The sequence below is a fragment of the Hippocampus comes genome, unplaced genomic scaffold (genome assembly GCF_001891065.2).
Source record: "Hippocampus comes isolate QL1 unplaced genomic scaffold, H_comes_QL1_v1.1 scaffold96, whole genome shotgun sequence".
Classification (NCBI taxonomy): Eukaryota; Metazoa; Chordata; class Actinopteri; order Syngnathiformes; family Syngnathidae; genus Hippocampus; species Hippocampus comes.
The window spans coordinates 72,535-89,837 of NW_017806074.1; the positions used below are offsets into that span (position 1 = coordinate 72,535).

Below are 17,303 nucleotides of genomic sequence, written 5' to 3' on the forward strand. Positions count from 1 at the left end.
TATATATATATAATTTATTTTTTTTTTGCGGTAATATTCTCTGGCTTGTTATGCAATGTTTATTTGTACTTTGCCACTTGTAAAGCAGCACTTTTGGTGGTGCTGTATGTTCGTTCCTTGTTCTGTTCTTTTGCTACCTCATGATTACTGTTTGTTCTGCTCATGTCGTTTGATCAGACGTTTAGTTTGATACTTTTCCTCCGCCCTTTTTGTTCCCCGGTTTTGCCATTTTGCACATGCGAAGTTACTTGAGCTTTGAGTAATAAAGACGACGAAAGCTTTCGAACGCTCTGTAATTACTTGGGGGTCCAATCAGTTACACATCGTAACACTGCCAATCTGAACTAAATGTTTTTTTTCCCCCGCAGGGTTATGAGCCACACCAAAGCATAATTGAAGAAGCTGAGAGACTCTCGAAAAAGGTATAGCCCCTTTTCAACCTACCAATTTTTATTTTATTTTTTATTTCCGGTTCATTTCCAACATTTCATTCTATCCCAGCACAGTACCCAGCTCATGCTGACCTGCGAGCCGACAGAGGCGGCTCTCCACAGCGACGTTTTGGTGACCGACACCTGGGTGAGCATGGGCCAGGAGGAGGAGAAGAGAAAGAGACTCCGAGACTTCCACGGTTACCAGATTACTATGCAGGTAAACGAGGCTGCTATTTTTTTTTCTTCTTTCAAAAAAGGCATTTACTGTTGTTTTGTCAATTTGCGTCGCCCGCAGACAGGAAGTGTAGCCCGGCCCGATTGGACTTTTTTGCACTGTCTTCCTCGCAAAAAGGAGGAGGTGGACGATGAAGTTTTCTACTCGTCTCGGTCACTCGTCTTCCCTGAGGCAGAGAATCGCAAGTGGACAATCATGGTGAGAAAGTGTCCAGTGGGCAGTAAAATCAATGATAACAGCCGTATGGCAATAAAATGACCCCAGACTTTAACATCCCTCTCTTCGCAGGGTTTGATGGTGTCACTCCTGACTGACTACAAACCACAGATGCCAACGCTCAAGTTTTAATGTCAACTTTAGGTGCACTCAAGGCATCTCTTCTTCAACAACAAGATCCAGCTGTGATTGTCTGTTGCGCCTTTGGAATTGTGTCCGCGATACGCGGTGTTGAAAATGGACGGATGGACAGATGAAACATGAAAGATGACTATGTAGACATTTTTCTGTGATAGGCAATGACAATAAAAAGTGTATGGCATCAAAATTTGCTTGAATGTATCATCGCAAAATACTGAACGCAAAATGTCTCACAATTTTAACTATTCCGTATATTTATTTTTAAAAAAAATCATATCCATATATATATATGATTTTTTTTTAAATAAATATGCGGAATAGTTAAAATTGCTTTCAGTTGTGTGTCGTTCAATTAGTTTGTTAGTTGCAGCACCCTCTTGTGGCCAGGATTGTCTTTACAATGTCTTTTTCATGAGTCGTATTTTGGCCAGGAGTTGCAAAACCAATTCACTCAATTCACTTTAAAGGTGCCCCAATATGAAACGTTCAAGGAATGTAGGATGTCTGTGCTCACGGATATTTATGTTGAACATTATGTTTAGGCATGTCGGCATGTTTAACACAGAAGCCAAATCCGAATTGAGCCGTTTTCATATGTGGATATAAACATGGGCGGAGCTGCATGGTGACCAGGGATGGCCATAGTCACCTCTACGGCCACGCCACACCTTGCAGCAAATTTTGATATTTTAAAATTTTCCTGCTTTTTTTATTTACATGGATTCCGTATTGTTTGATCCCTCAATACTCCCACAAGTTAACTGCTTATTTAAATAACTAGATTTGAATGAAAACCCACGAGAGAGTCTCTGAAATATTTGGAGTATTATCAAAAGGGCCTGGAGTAATTTTTGATCCCGTGTATGGCAAAGTAATACAGTATACAAAAACGAATAAAAATCTAAATGTTCTCACTTCAAAGACGACCTGTTTGATGAATATATGGAAGATTAACTCATAAATACAAATTATACAGACATTGAGGAAAAATAACAGCCCTTGGGTCAGTTTGCAAAGGTCCAATTTTCCATCTCCGGGTTAATGTCCCAAAAGTAGTAGACGTCACCCTGCGGACCAACACGGAGGACTCTGATTGGTTAAGAAAAATGACGTCATAGTGCGGGAAGCTTTGTTCCACTTGGGTGGCCCGAATTTGTAACCGCAATTACGATATTCATTTATTCGTGAATAAATTGGCACCGTTGTGTAAATAAGCACGAGTCATCCGCAACAAAGTTGTTTGTATACAACACGAAAGGGCATTCTGGTGTGCCCAAATGCGATTTTGCGCCACCATATACTGCAGCTCCACGATGTGTTCGCACACTTCAAATCTTAAAAGGGCGGAATACTTGCAGAAAAAAACGATAAGAAATAGCCACAGCGACGACATCGAAAATTACTCGCCGACCACCCACGCGTCGCGTGTGTGTGCGCGCATGAAGGAAGGCGTCTGACGGGGAAAGAGGGAGGTGAAGTCGGGGTGGGAGGAGGACGCCATTGCAGCCGCCACCGGTCGTTTGTTTATGTTGGGGATTCGGCGGGTCGAGACACGGACGCTCGCCCGGCTCGAGGACGCATGTGTCGGCTACAGTGATCGCGCGGACCCTCGGCCTGCCGGGATGCGGACACGGACGATTGGGAAATGTGGTTCGCTTGAACCGGAGGATAAAATGCGGGCGCACGCCTTCGAAAAAGAAAATCAGGTAAAGTGTGGGGATGAAGAAGGAGAGAAAGATGAGGAAGACAAAATGGAAGAAAGTTGCTCAACTTAGTTGGCTAACTAACCGGCTAGCCAAGTTGCTAATAAACTTCGAACAGAGTGCTTCAAAATAAAATCCAAACCACACTCGGAGCTAAATGGATTCACATCTAACTCCAATTTCAACACAAACATCGTTTCATGTCACACTTTCTCTTCAATGAACTGAGTTCTCCGCTGCTGCAGATAATATATAAACTAACGGAGCGAGACGCTGAGAGTCGATTCTGCTCTTCCAACGTTTTACGCAATTAAACCGATCTTTTGCAAGAGATTTTAGTTTGTGAAACATTTCCGATTTTAATTTCCCAGTTATTTGCCTACTGACGTCACTAGTTGCAACTCGTATTCGACTTTGAGCGTCTGAAATGTTCCCATTCTTAATTTTTTTTTTAATGTTAACCCCAACATATATATTTCAGGATTATTTTATTAAACATGGTTTAATCTCACCAAGACTCAAAGAAATAAGTAAATTCCCAAGGAATTTGCAAAAAAAAAAAAAAAGTATCCCAAACATTCAAAGAAATTTGACACGTGTGAGAACCCCCCCACTCGCTCATTCTGAATTTGCATTATATTTATATTTTATAATTTATATTTACTTTATACTTTTGTTCTTCGACCCTTTCATAATTTTTGCTGCTGTAAATTGGGAATTTCTCTATGATGAGACAAATAAAGGTGTTCTTATCTTCTATATTGTATATTAAAATATGGCAAACATTTATAGATAGAATGGTGAGAAATGGAATGAAAATTGAGAAATTTTGCGTTAATTGTGATCAATTTATGAAAAGATGCGACTATTTTTGGGGCGGTGTAAAACATGAAAACGGGAATTTCTCAAATAGTTAATTTCAACACATGATTCAAAATCATTTCAAAAAGTAAGCTTTGTGATAAATAAGATAATAAATACCTAAAAATGTGATCAAAATGTATAGAAAACTTGCTTCAAAAAATGAGAGCGAGTGTTTGACAATTTGACGCTTGTTGATCAGTATGTGAGTATTTCATGGAAAACGTGTCAGTGCTTGTTCCTTTAAGTTGCCGTTCGGTGTGCGCTGTTCCAGTGGCTCCTCCAATCGGCATGAACATCAGTAGAAACTGCACCCCACAGGGGGGTGGCGGTGGGCTGGCTGCGCTGGAGTCGGTTTCCATCGTAACCATCACCCTACTGGCCTGCCTGGGCAACCTTCTGATCGTGGCCACGCTCTATCGCCGCCCCTACCTGCTGACGCCCAGCAACAAATTTGTCTTCAGCTTGACTCTGTCCAACCTGCTGCTGTCAGCCCTGGTCCTGCCCTTCGTGGCCGTCAGTTCAGCCAAGAGGGAGTGGGTGTTCGGCGTGGTGTGGTGTAACTTCACCGCCCTGCTCTACCTGCTCATCAGCTCGGCCAGCATGCTCACGCTGGGGGCCATCGCCATTGACAGGTTAGCACGAGATCATGATCCATTCATGTTTACTGTCTATCCATTTGCTATTTGGATTCAGGCATGACCAATCAAGTCACGCTTGCAGCAAGTGACATACAAGTAGGATGTTTTTTTGGGGGGTATATTGTTTGTTTGTTTTTTTTAAGAAGGTGACAACATGATGACGATACAGGGCCACCACAAAATGGCACACGGTGCCCTGACAGGAAGATTACTTTTCCATCCCGACAGGTACTACGCAGTGCTCTACCCGATGATCTACCCCATGAAGATCACAGGGAACCGGGCCGTGGTGGTGATCGCCTACGTGTGGCTCCACTCCCTGGTGGGCTGCCTGCCCCCTCTCTTCGGTTGGTCCTCCTTCGAGTTTGACTGCTTCAAGTGGACCTGCGTGGCGTCGTGGCACCGTGAGCCAGCTTACACGGCCTTCTGGGTAGCCTGGTGCATCCTGCCGCCCTTCCTGGTCATGCTGGCGTGCTACGGCGTTATTTTCCGCGTGGCCCGCATTAAAGCCCGCAAGGTGCACTGCGGTACGGTGGTTGTCTCCCAAGAGGACGGCGGCGGCAGCGGCTCGCAGAGGAACGGACGCAAGAACTCGAGCACGTCGACGTCGTCCAGCGGTAGTCGGCGGAGCTTGGTGTACTCCGGGAGCCAGTGCAAGGCCTTCGTCACCATCCTGGTCGTGATCGGGACTTTCCTCATGACCTGGGGGCCCTATGTGGGTGTGGTTTGTACAGAGGCCCTGTTCGGACAGGGGAGCGTCTCCCACGGGCTGGAGACTCTGGTGGTGTGGCTGTCCTTCTGCAGCGCCGTGTGCCACCCACTCATCTACGGCCTGTGGAATAAGACTGTGAGGAAGGAGCTTCTGGGCATGTGCTTCGGTGATCGCTACTATCGAGAGTCCTTCGCCACGAGGCACAGGACCTCGCGCCTTTTCAGCATCTCCAACAGGATCACAGGTTTGTGTTCAACTCGTTTGTGCAGTTTTGATTTTCAAGTCATTTTACTGGAATTTTGGCCCCCTGTGCATTTCAAAATGTATTGAAGATGTATACATCTTTTTCTTTTTTTTTTTGAGAATGTAGAATTTTTTTTTTTACACTGTGCATCTGTAAACAACAGTAATCTTAACATAAGCTTTCACGACACATTCAAGGGAACCATTTTTACAAATCACCCATTCTGAAAATTAAAAATGCAAACGAACCTTGGTTTTTGTAACCCATTCTCATAAGTCTGATTAAAACCAACGAAATATATTCCATAGCAAATAATGTAAATTATGTTGAAAATTTTAAAATTATCCAACTCCTTAAAATATTCTCAAATTTCTGTCGTGTTACATGAAAGCAGACCAATTATTTTTGCGTATAGATAAAATAAGACATTTGCAAACATCTTGTATTTTGGAAAACCAATGATCATGTTTATCTATTTTATGACATGTTACAGACCAGTTACTAAATCCTACCGAGTCCACCTTGGTGCATGGTCTTGTCCATCGGTAAAAAAAAAAAATTGTTTTTGAATCAAGCAACAGAAATTTAAAAATGTATTTTTATCTGATTCATCAATAGATATTCAAGTTATAATTTTGTTTTCACCAGACTTGGGATTGTCGCCCCACTTGACGGCCATGTTGGCAGGAGGCGGCCAGCTTCTTACCCCGGGGAGTAGCACTGGAGACACCGGCTTCAGTTTTACTCAGGACTCGTGTAAGTGTCGCGCACACACCACGCAGTGAAAATATTTTTCAAGGAGAATCTCCCCATCGCTGTACTTATATATGCAGAATATTACACGCATTGCACAAAGCAGAAGAAAATAGTCCAAAGCAAGGCGTGCACATTTCCTTTTAACACTGTTGTTTCCAAGACTTAAGTAGCCTACATTTAATGTCAGGTCATTGTTTTTTGATACTTTAGTCCAGCAACTGTCAGATATTTCAAGACTTTTACTCAAGTACTATTCTCCAATGTGGCTTGAACTTGCACCTGTTAATTTCTGTTCGGATATTGGACTACTCTTTCTACATTTTCTCTACCATATTTGCACCCCCCCCCCCCAAAAAAAATTGTACAGTAATCCCTCGTTTATCGCGGTTAATGGGGACCAAAACCAACCGCGATAAATGAAAATCCACAAAGTAGCGAACAATAAAAATATACAGGTAAAAAAAAATATATATATATATATTTAAGTCCGCAAACGGTCCGCGAGAAGCTACAAAACAACAGCGAGTCACATAGAGCAACTTATGCAGTACTGTACTCCATGTATGATTTTTTTTTTTTTTTTTAAATTATGAATATGTTTGAAAAAATCCACGATGCACTGAAGCCGCGATAAACGAACCGCGAAATAGCGAGGGATCACTGTATTACTACCTGGGTTAGACACGTATTGTCTGCCATCTAGTGGATAATGTAATTATTTTGCCTGTCGGCACTATGTAGCTTGGCTCGTGACAGGTCGGGAAACACTATACTGTGTTAGTTAAAACATTGTTCATAAATAATTGATGATGGATTGTTTGATCATGGAACAGTTTGTTTCCTTTGCTACTATTTTGGATATTTGAAGACCCCCGTTTGCATGGTCACCCCCACAGGTACAGATGTGATGCTGCTAGACAACTTTTCCACTGATGGCTCCTGTCATCCACATTATTCCTTCAATCCGTCTGGGAAGAGGAGGAGCTCTGTCACGTTTGAAGACCAGGTGGAGCATTCCAAAGGTATTCGACAGCCCACCCACCCCCGCCGCTAAAAGCAGCTCCTCCTTTAATAAAAGGGCCAAGAAGTACCCTTGTGCTCACCCACCCGCTTCTTCCTCTACACAGCTGAGCATGCAGCATCAGTGCAGGTCCACGCCGAGGTCCACAAGTCACTGGACACCTTCGCCTCCTGCCTGGCCAAAGCCATAGAGAGTGACGCCAAGCTCACCCTCTTCGGGGACATTTTGGCTGCTCCGGCGAGTCTCTTCACGGCCCGGGTCGCACCCAGGCCCAGATATTTGGACGGTCAGAGACTGAGGCTGGAAAGCATCGACGAAGGCATCGTCAAAGACGACAATGACGAGCGGGACTCCGAGACGAAGCCAGCCTGAGGTCAGCCGGTCTGTTCGCAATCTTCCACGGGGATCATTCAGACTGTGAACAATTTTTTGTGAAAGACTGAAAAGACATCCTTTATTCCTACATTCACACTCAAACGTTACTCGAAATCCATTCGACCAAGTACTGGAGTAGCACCTAGCTTTCTCAATGGAAAATTATCAACAACATGTAGCGCTAAGTCGGTACCGTGCAGCGGTAGCTTACTTGATACATTTGATGATTGCTATCGAACCTTCAAAGTGGAACACAATTTGGTGCAATAGTCTAATTCCAAATTGCTCCAACTACAGAGCATTTTTAATATGGGAAATATAATCTGAAAAAGATAAATGTAGAGTCGATTACAGGCGAAAACCATCACCACGAGTGGGAAAAAAACCTAGTCAATAAAGGGCATTGACCAACTGTAAAAAAATACAACTAGTAAATCTTCTCACACGTTACGGACACCTCATATGTACTCAAACGAGAGACAGGAAGGTGTTTCTGACCACTGTCCCATGCAGTGGGGCAAAAAAAAAAAAAACAAACAAACAAAGCCAAAGAACCCAAAACATACTTGTGGAGTTAATACCTGAGATGCAAACTGAATCGAAGGCTTTTGATTTTTGAGGTCCAGTCTTGCAAAATGTACAAAGTTTTAGAACATTGCACATAAGATGTTCCACTGCGCAAGCCGTGTGTGTGTGTGTGTGTGTGTGTGTGTGTGTGTGTGTGTGCAAGATGCACATTTTCTCAGTGTGTGTTTTAAATCTGACGCCAGAGTCCCGAACAAAACTCTGGGAGGATGTTATTCGGAAAACATTTAAATGAGCACATTGATAGCGCTTCAGTCTTACCTCATAGGTTGTATTTTGAATTTTTTTTTTTTTTTTAAGTGAGATGTAACCTTTGATTTTCACCACATTGTAACTAAGACTTGTATCAAGTTTCTATAAAAAAAGTTTGATACGAGTGCTGTTTTGTTCACGTCACATGGAGTGCACATGCAATGAGTCAACCAAATGATGGTGCGGCAGCGCGTTTTTCACGCGGACATCTTTCAGATGCCTTGTAGCTTTATTATTTTTTTTCCCTCCAAATTTGTAAAAGATTTTATCGACATAAGCCATAATATTTTTTGTTCTCCTCTCTCCAACAAAAGCCAAAGCAAGTACCCCTCGTTTACATCGCTCCAAGTCCAAGTTAACACTGAAAACCAATGATGCTCTCTTCTGACATAAGAATATTGCACTTAATCTCACACACCACCCACCTCTCACAGCTGATGTATCAGGACACCTTTGCATTCAAGCACACGTAGTTCACCCTTTTACATAAACATTGGTAAGAAAGTCTCTTTAAAAAAAAAAAAAAAAGTGGTGGGAAGTGGGGCTTCAAAAGGTAGTATTCTACACTTGTACAAAGAAGTGCTCTCCAGCAAAAAAAAAAAAAAAAAAAAAAAAAAAATTCTCCCGCCTACGGCTCGTCCTCGTTTTCTTGGCCTGAACCTTCAGAGCGTTCGCCTTCGAGACGATCTGGAAAAAGGTCAGAAGTTTGAGGGTGCGGAGGTAAAAAGTTGAAGAGCATGTGCAAAATGTGTACCTGATCGGATGTGATTGAGGGACGCCAGCATTCGCAGCATGAAGGAAGCAGGCACTGTGATTGTGTTCCTCGTCTCCTCCAGCATCAGCTCATTCCTTGTTATCACCTGGCAGAGGGAGCCAGTAAAAGGGGAAAAAAAAATGTTTTAAAGGGGATATATTATGAAAATGTTACTTTTGAATGGCTTGTATAAAAATAGTTGAGTTCCTGTCCACCCGTCAAGTAAAATTAAGCACTTAAATACAGTAAATGTTTGACAGGCAGTTTTCTGAAAATGTGCCCGTGAAACAAACGTTCCACACTTCTGCATAAAACATTGGGGTTCATTTACAGAACAACCGCTACCAAGATTCTCTGCCCATGACACGGTCAGCTAGGCTGGCCAAAGTTCCAAGGCCACTTTTGAGTGGCATCTGAAAAGCAAATCATGCATCACCCACCACGGGTGCGACGCCACTTGCTGTCATTACAAAGGCAAACGGGAAGCAGAGCCTTCCGGAGCGGAGATTCAAACCCAGAACCTGAAAACTGTGAGGCACACATGCTATCTCCACAATAATTTGCTGGCATTTTACGGCCGGCTATTGTAGAGACTTTTCATCTTCGGTCATCGCTGAAGTCGCAATTGTCGTACCTCGTCAGCAAGAACCCTGTTGAAAGATGGCGACTGCTCCAGCGGGGACCAGATCTTGATGTTGTAGTCTATTCCGGACGAGGCCAAAACTGGACAGGAATAGGGAAACAATGAGTGCGGCGGAGTGATGGTGGAAGGTTCCGAGAGGGACTCACTGGGGTCGTAGGGGTGCGGCTGTAGACAGTTGACCACGTGGTTGTCTGCCTCCAACAGCATGAGGTGCTCGGCGGTGTGCCGGTCCCAGATGAAGATGTGGCCGCAGTCGGAGCCGCTCATCACGAACTTGTTGCCCCAGAAGCAGGACTCCTTTATCTGGCACAAGAAAAACATAAATGGACTTACTATTTAAACATGACGGGTTTAGAGATTAGAATTCAAAAGTGTGAAATATATACGTTTAACTTTACAATGTTAAATTGTCGCCTTCATCGTTGCCTGTACAGTTAAGGAAATATGTTAAAAAATATTCCAAATGCTGTAATTACAAACAAAATGATTATTAACATGCCATACGGTGCGCTAGTGGTGAGCGCTCTGCTTCATAGCTCTTAAATTCTGGGTTTGAATCTCGGCTCTGGCCTTCCTGTGTGCAGTTTGCATGTTCTCTCCGGTTTTTCATCCCGCATTGCAAAAAACACAAACGTTAGGTTCGTTGAAGACTCTTAAATTGGGCGTGAATGCGATTGATAGGCGAGCAGTCTCAGGTCCCTCACTCAAAATCAGCTGGGTTAGGCTCAAGCTCCTATGTGACCCCCCCTCCTGAGGTCAAGCGCTCCAGAAAACGGAGGCAGAAAGCAGCCGGGTGCGTACCATCGTGCGAGAGTTGCGGTGGCCCTTGTACACCATTTTGACCGAGGGCCTCCTGATGTTCTGCGTCTCGCTCTCCTCCATCTCTCTTCTCTCCTTCCTCCTGCGAAACTCAAGCTCACAATATCATGACCTCAGCGTAGGGGTGGGGCAAAATATTGTCGTGTCTCACATTGTTTGATACAGTATCCACACATACATTGGTATGTCCTTCCTCATCTTTAGGTTGCGACTGCCTTTGCCATCATTTGACCAAGTATTATGTAAACAACCTTGAAAAACATGGTTCATTACACATATTAGATTCCATTTCGGTTTTCAGGGTTCATACCCTGAAAACTTCATTTGACAACCATAAGCCATTGTCAAGTGGCTTAAGGTAGTCAAATTGAAGACTTCGACTTTTTCAAGCCACTTGCCTGAAATGAGCTACCCCAGCTGTCACACATACACACAACTAAATGTTTATTCATGGTTCAACTGATTAAAAACTAGATTATGCTCCTAAAATGCAAGACGTCGTGAATTAATCAAAATCTGGCATTTCTTTTTGAGGTGAATTCAATGTTATTGGAGGAAAATTAAAACCGCCATTTGTGAAACTCAATGTTCTGTATTCACACCGATTAAGAAGCCAACGATTTGGGGTACTGATTATTGCCAAGAATTACCAGTAGCAGCTTTGCTCAAACTAGCTTAAATAATGTTATTATGAAGAATTATTGATATTCATTGATGTGATGGCACTGACCATGTTAATGATATCTCACAAAATAAATTGGGAAACAGATCAATACCAAGATACAACAACACTTCACAAACATCGAAACATTTTCAAATGCTCACTGTTGAGTTACTGTCAGACCAAGCCTCCGAGCTAACTTTTGTGGTCCTTGGGGGCTACCTGGTGTCTGCGGGCACCTTGTCGGTGACTCCTGCTCTACAGTAATGAAGCCCATGTGTTATTACTTTGTATGAGTATGATTATTTGTTTTATATTATGTGAGAGGATGTGTCTATTTTTAGATTCAATAACGTGATACGCTTGACGGCAATCAATATTTACATCAAAATCATAATTTTGGGAGCGGAGGGTGGGGTTGCAATATATTAATTATTGGGCGATAAGATGGTCGACTGGTTAAGCACGTTCTCCTCACAGCGCAGAGGTGCAAGATTCGATTCCTGGTTCCGGCCGTCCTGTCTGGAGTTTGCATGTTCTCCCCGTGCATTTGTGAGTTTTCTCCGGTTTCCTCCCACATTCCAAAAGCATGCATGGCAGGTTAATGGAACACTCCAACTTGTCCTGAGGTGTGATTGTGAGTGCGAGTGCTTGTTTGTCTATGTGTGCCCTGCAATTGGCTGGCAACCAGTTCAGCATGTACCCCGCCTGCTGCCCCAAGACGGCTGGGTTAGGCTCCTGCACGCCCCCGACCCTCGTGAGGATAAGCGGCTCCGATAATGGATGGATATTGATTCTCTTCCCCCCCGATTGTCCCGATCCAACTGACATGACAATTTGGATTGTTGATCTTTTTTTTTAATTTGCATTACAGAGACACTGGATCGGATCTCAACAAATACTCAAAATCAAGTAACTGGGACTCGGACGCAAAAAACTAAAAATAAAATTGTGATTGGGACAACCCAGTATATCACCCTGCGATTCCCACCCTGACTTGGGTCAGTAATATATCCTTGTCCATCAGTAGTTTGAGTCCAGCTCGGTGCATCACACACTCAGTGGCGTGAGTACCTACATGCAGTTAGTTTGGTGTGTGTGTAGTAGTTGCCCTCATGACACACAAATGTTACCTGATCATTCTATCTCCTACAGCGGATCCTCTGGAATTTAGTCTAAATGTGCAGTATGACAAACAATGATAAAACTTGACAAATGTGAAAAAGCAGATATTGAGATTGTGAGAGTCGAGCTGTCGAACGTACCTTTGGCCCTGTCCTCGAAACCTGGCTGACGGGATAAGGATGGGGTCGTCATCGCTGTCGTCAGAGTCCTGGTTCCTCCTTGCGGGCTGGCTCCGGTTCTCATCCACCACCGAGACCACATCTGGCCTATCCTCCCCCGGGGGCTCTTGTCTCCGGCAGTCCCCCGAAGTTTCCGCCGGCGGATCAGCAGGACTCCTCTCTTCAGACGAGCCTTCCGTTGGCTCCACGGCGGCACGCGCGAAACACTTGTTGGCTTCGTCACACAAGTGTAAAAATAAGATAACTAAAGAAAAACTCCTTTAACCCCACCAACAAGTGATATTCGAATCTACATTTGTATGTATTCAGGAGAAAGAAATCCACACATTTTTATCCATCTCAGGGGGGCGGCCATTTGACCACTAGCTGTCGACTGAAAACGACATCATTGTTGTTCAGCGCTCAGGTCAGGACCAATCACAGCTCACCTGTTTTTTTTTTTGAGTTTGGTCATATGAGGACAGTGGTGGTTAATCTGATTGGTCGGCCACATTGTGAACAAGGGCCACCAATCAGCAGAGAGCAAGGGAGAGCAACCGCACACATGCAGGAATTAACCACAACACGAAAAAAGAAAAACAAACAGCCACGAGTTATCGCGGACCGTAGCAATCATCGATATGTTCCATCAATTTTGATTGCAAAGACATTACTCACGTTCCAGCACAGGGTTCTCTGTCGACACACTCTGTCGGCTCTGCCCTGTGTCAGATGCTTTAGGACCGCCCCTGCCCTGAGAGCTGGATGCGCTGCTGCTCCTGAAGAAGCAAAATCATTTCACAACATTTTCTCATCATCGGATCGGTTGTTGTCATGCAGACTTAAAAACTGTACAGTTTCAAATCCACGCGTGGGATAAAAATGTCTTCCGTGGGCTTACCACTCATCAGTGAAGTCCAGCTTGATGGTACTGGCGGTGGTTCCTTCTGAGCTGTAGTGCAGACTGAGCACCGGTTCCGCCGCGCCGGATCGGCTGGTGTTGGAGGTGGAGGGAGAGCTGCAGATGGCTGGCAGAGGAGGGTCGTCCGACTGTGAAACAGATACGCCACCTGTGAGGCGAAAGTAAACACACAACACATCAACACGAGCGGTTCATTAGTGCAGTTAAAATCATCTCAATCAATAGATATGTATGTTGTGCGCGTCCGTGTCAATGCCACTGGACGGGGCAACGCAACTGGTGTCCTCTCTATAACGGTTTCAAAACGCACCCTGCTGCTCATCCAGAGTCATGGATCCCAGCTGCTTGTTTACCACCGACGAAGGGGAATCTGCAGCATATGAATAAAAATAAAATAAGCTGTGTCAAAAAAAAAAAAAAGATAAGCACCATCTGTGGGCCAAATATTGGAACTGCACGGTCACGATGCAGAGGAATTGGAACGCAAGCGACCGAATCATTGCATTGCGATGTTGTGCCCTAAATTAATTAAACAAGAGAAAACTTAAGTCCATCACAAATTAGTTGTTGCACAACACCAGCAACAAATCTAACTTTGCCAGAAACTGCCTTTTGAGAGAACATGAATACAGTATCTCTAACTCCTACTTAGCAACGTAGTAAACGCTCCTCTACCTTCCCTCACCCATGCCGCCAAACATGCAGTGAGCACAACAGCGATCGGGCAAAGTTAACTTTTTGAAGAAAGGACTTCAATTGTTTTTTAAAAGATATTAAACTGACAGCAAAGAGGACAGTCTACTGTGCACATGCTCGGGCCACTCTAAAAAGGGTTAGGGCCGCAAGTAAAACCGCAACAAGAAACTGGAGTGATGCAGTGCGGTGGTGGAGAGCAACTTTAATGGGCTCATATACGGTCTGTTCAAGATGGGATTATTTCAGGTTATTTGAGGTACTGCAGTATCTGAGCAAGAACACCTGTGAAAATTGTGAATGTGGCAAAGGGAGGACAGGGATGCCAAAGTCTTTTCTGTATAAAGGACTGAAACAACATAATTTTACATTTTCAAAGGAAGTACAATATCATGGCCATTAACAGAGGCGGGAAGCAAATTGCCTGTAGTCTATCCCGCAATGCCAGGACGGAGGTGAAAAGTTTAACACCAAACACTCACTTATATGTCACAACACAAGAGAGTATTGACCACATCTAGTTACCTGATTGCGGAATGTCTTGTCGCTGTGCGTAAGCAGTATTAGTTGCTGGTTCTGTGTTATGTCCACGATGTGCCAATTTTGCAGGATTGCTGCGTGAAAGACATTTTTCTGTCCTTTTCTGACTCAAGCTGTCCCGCTAACAGGCCACGTTTGGGTATAGTACAACATTAGGGCCATATTGTAAATGGTATATTGCATAATGGCCGGGACACGGGTGTGAGGTTTCACACTCTCTTCTCCCGTCCTGTTGTTGTGAATGAATGAAATTGATATCGAAGTAAAAGAGGCTAGTGGCATGTTAATAAGCACATGGAGGTATTTCTGTGAATGGAGGAAGGATCACAAAGGGATTAGTGGTCATTGTGGAGACTAACTGGCTCAACGCAAGCATGTCGAGGGGAAGATGGCAAGGGGGAAGGGGCAGGCAAAAAAAAAAATGACAAGAGGGGAATGGGGTGAGGGAAACCTGTATGGGGCTGCATCTCAGGAGCAGCAGTGGCGTCCAGTCTTTCAGGGAGTGCAGAGGAAGAGGAGGAGGAGGAGGCAGAAGAAGGGGTCGCTCGCCGCCCCTGCCCTGGGGGGTCGGCCAGGCGAAGTAACCTCTGCAAACGCCTACACACTAAACTTATGGGCAGCCGATGAGGGCCATACTCTGACGGAAAGGCGGAGGGAGAAAGGGTGGAGGTTATGGATGGAGGAGGGGCGGGGCATAAGGAAAATGGAGGACATGTTGCTGAAGGAGAGGAACGCCCACACACACACTCAAACATTACAAAGAGATGTATGATGACGTTTTTTTTTTTTTTCCAAATGCCTTCATCAAAATGGCCCGACAATTAGAAGAATAACCCTCTCGAAATAGCCCACCGCCTAAAAAAAAAACTTCAATACAGCATAGCCACGAATGTTTGAACCAGAGTTTGACCCAGAGAAAGACGATTTTCCCATGTCACCTTTGATAATATACATGACAGGTAGACACTTACCGGAGGGTGCTGTTTCCGACATGGTCGTTGCCGTGGTCCCTACAGTCGGGGTCTGTCTCCGTGACTCAGAGGATGAAGGTGCTGACCTCTCAACTGATGATGCGCTGGAAGAGGCAGAAGGTACGGTAGCGGCTGGCGATGACGCAGACGAGGAAGAGGACACAGGCGAGGGCGCCACCGCAGCAGGACTGCTTTGTACGTCCGAAGAGTCGGCTCCCGCTGGCCTCTCGGGGGCGCTGGTCCCCCGGTTGGCGACCCTTTCAGTGGCAGCGGGAATATTCTGGTGAACAGCCATTGCTGGAAGCAAAGAGATTTAAAAGAATAAATATCACACACCAAATAAAGAATTTTTAGGTAAAACCATACAGATTTTTTTTTTTTTTTTTTAATTTAAAAAAATTCACCTCGGGGTCGCGACTGAGGGCGAGTTCCTCGACTGCTCTGAGCCTCACTGGCTTCTTCGAACCAGCGTGACAACATGTCCGACATCCTCTGCATAAGGGACACGTTGGGGCTCTGCTCCCCTAAAGGGGGAAAAAACAGAAAGAGTAACAACTACAGTATGTGTCGCAGTCTTTATCGGAAGCAAATCTTGTCAAATTGACACCTCGAACAATATCCATCAAAACAATGTTATTACCTCGGGCAAGTCCTGAGATGTGTTTCTCATATTTGAACTAATTTCTGCACATTGTGTAGGTGTAGTCAATGAGCGGATTATGTTTGTGTGACCTTATTCTGACCCGTTGGAAAAACATCCACGGGAGATACATTTACAGGTGTTGTAGCGGCGGCGGTCAACAGTGACATACATAGCATCCCGCTCCCTCTCGCTCTCGGGACGAGCTCGGGGTCCGGTGTCTGACCAGTCACCTCGCAGACGGAGGCGCTTCACTGGCGGCTGCCTAAGCTGCGGAAAGACACGCGCACGAGCGCGCGCACGGAGAGATTAGCAGTTCGTCAGTCAAAGCGTGTTCAAAAATAGCCGCGCTGCCAAAGCCAAACAGCGCACATCTCGGTCAGTCTACCCCTCTCACACGGCACTCTGCCCGTTCCCATGCTGTCCCCATCGCTGCAAGGGCCAGAAATAGGAGAAGATGGAGGTCTTAAAAGAGTATCGACCACTTAAATGTGGAAGTCGGGCACACTCAATCAGAGGAAGTAGAGATAAACGTGGAGTGGGGGAGACACACTCACCACACCAGTTCTAACAGAACATCCACTCGAACTATTTGAGGCGAGTGGGAACACAGTGTGCATGGGTTGCTCTATTTGGAAAGGAATGTTGGGTCGCCATCTCGCCACAGCTGAACTCACGAGGCTCTGAAACACTGGCAGCATGATGGAGCACATTTCGGACGCAATTCCTCAGACAGATCCCCTTTCTAACGTACGTGCTCCCGTGTCATGACCCCCATTGGTCGACGGGAGGAAAAAAAACACCTCATCCGCAATTCAAACAAGACCACAGGAGGCCTTTTTTCTTTTCGCCTGATTTTCGGGCGCCAATCTAGCGACCTTTAGAGGACATTTTTCTCAACAGGGTCATCACAAGCCGCATCGACATTCTCTGGAAAAGCCGCGACTTTTCCATGTTGCTGTTCTGTATCAATGGTACCGAAATAGAACGGGCGGGGAACAAATTCGATCTGGTGCTTTTCCACCTTGGGGCAGTATCAAATGCCATCTGTCAAAAGAATTTAAATATTAGTTTCTAAATACATTCGACACAATATAAAAAATTGCTGAATACTGACAACTATGTACAATAGCCTTCAATTGTAGAGTGATAAGAGTTCAACAATTTTTGACCATTTCAGTTTATCGATTTTTTTTTGGGG

The 17,303-nt window shown here is 44.7% G+C and overlaps 3 protein-coding genes across 6 annotated transcripts in view; 2 read left to right on the top strand and 1 right to left on the bottom strand.

The window, feature by feature from the left end:
- otc (ornithine transcarbamylase) overlaps nucleotides 1-1,268 on the top strand; it is a 4,041-nt gene extending 2,773 nt beyond the window's left edge. The window contains exons 7-10 of one of the 3 annotated variants that reach the window (XR_002171027.1): nucleotides 369-422; nucleotides 507-651; nucleotides 730-867; nucleotides 958-1,268. Coding sequence is in view for 2 of the 3 variants with exons in the window: in XM_019894408.1 (XP_019749967.1) it covers nucleotides 369-422; nucleotides 502-651; nucleotides 730-867; nucleotides 958-1,017 (402 nt within the window). In the remaining variant the exon portion in view is untranslated. Of the gene's footprint in view, nucleotides 1-368; nucleotides 423-501; nucleotides 652-729; nucleotides 868-957 lie in introns of all 3 variants that reach the window. The other 2 variants (XM_019894408.1, XM_019894409.1) reach the window with 2 other exon arrangements.
- Nucleotides 1,269-2,312: 1,044 nt separating this feature from the next.
- Nucleotides 2,313-7,715, top strand: gpr161b (G protein-coupled receptor 161b). Of its 2 annotated transcripts, XM_019894521.1 has the most exons (7): nucleotides 2,315-2,732; nucleotides 3,865-4,225; nucleotides 4,460-5,187; nucleotides 5,836-5,943; nucleotides 6,840-6,965; nucleotides 7,071-7,311; nucleotides 7,345-7,715. In XM_019894521.1, exons 2-7 carry the CDS (start codon nucleotides 3,882-3,884, stop codon nucleotides 7,397-7,399), a joined length of 1,602 nt encoding a protein of 533 aa, XP_019750080.1. In that variant the 5' UTR covers nucleotides 2,315-2,732; nucleotides 3,865-3,881; the 3' UTR covers nucleotides 7,400-7,715. The 2 variants fall into 2 exon arrangements, with proteins under 2 accessions (XP_019750081.1, XP_019750080.1); XM_019894522.1 differs by having other exon boundaries at nucleotides 2,313-2,732; nucleotides 7,071-7,715.
- A 654-nt stretch (nucleotides 7,716-8,369) lies between these two features.
- dcaf6 (ddb1 and cul4 associated factor 6) overlaps nucleotides 8,370-17,303 on the bottom strand; it is a 15,640-nt gene continuing 6,706 nt past the window's right edge. The window contains exons 8-22 of the mRNA XM_019894418.1: nucleotides 16,280-16,372; nucleotides 15,867-15,987; nucleotides 15,463-15,759; nucleotides 14,943-15,128; nucleotides 13,569-13,628; nucleotides 13,238-13,406; nucleotides 13,015-13,115; nucleotides 12,319-12,571; nucleotides 12,187-12,228; nucleotides 11,293-11,311; nucleotides 10,375-10,488; nucleotides 9,720-9,876; nucleotides 9,565-9,653; nucleotides 8,931-9,036; nucleotides 8,370-8,863 (exon numbers count right to left, since the gene is read on the bottom strand). Of these exons, the coding sequence (XP_019749977.1) occupies nucleotides 8,805-8,863; nucleotides 8,931-9,036; nucleotides 9,565-9,653; nucleotides 9,720-9,876; nucleotides 10,375-10,488; nucleotides 11,293-11,311; nucleotides 12,187-12,228; nucleotides 12,319-12,571; nucleotides 13,015-13,115; nucleotides 13,238-13,406; nucleotides 13,569-13,628; nucleotides 14,943-15,128; nucleotides 15,463-15,759; nucleotides 15,867-15,987; nucleotides 16,280-16,372 (1,866 nt within the window). The 3' untranslated portion in view covers nucleotides 8,370-8,804. The remainder of the gene's footprint in view (nucleotides 8,864-8,930; nucleotides 9,037-9,564; nucleotides 9,654-9,719; nucleotides 9,877-10,374; nucleotides 10,489-11,292; nucleotides 11,312-12,186; nucleotides 12,229-12,318; nucleotides 12,572-13,014; nucleotides 13,116-13,237; nucleotides 13,407-13,568; nucleotides 13,629-14,942; nucleotides 15,129-15,462; nucleotides 15,760-15,866; nucleotides 15,988-16,279; nucleotides 16,373-17,303) is intronic.

What these genes read in the sequence shown, in the direction of transcription:
- gpr161b (XM_019894521.1), top strand. Translation starts at nt 3,882, where the DNA reads ATGAACATCAGTAGAAACTGCACCCCACAGGGGGGTGGCGGTGGGCTG. An exon ending in GGGGCCATCGCCATTGACAG is followed by an intron (nt 4,226 to 4,459) that starts GTTAGCACGAGA and finishes CCATCCCGACAG; the next exon opens with GTACTACGCAGTGCTCTACC. An exon ending in CATCTCCAACAGGATCACAG is followed by an intron (nt 5,188 to 5,835) that starts GTTTGTGTTCAA and finishes TGTTTTCACCAG; the next exon opens with ACTTGGGATTGTCGCCCCAC.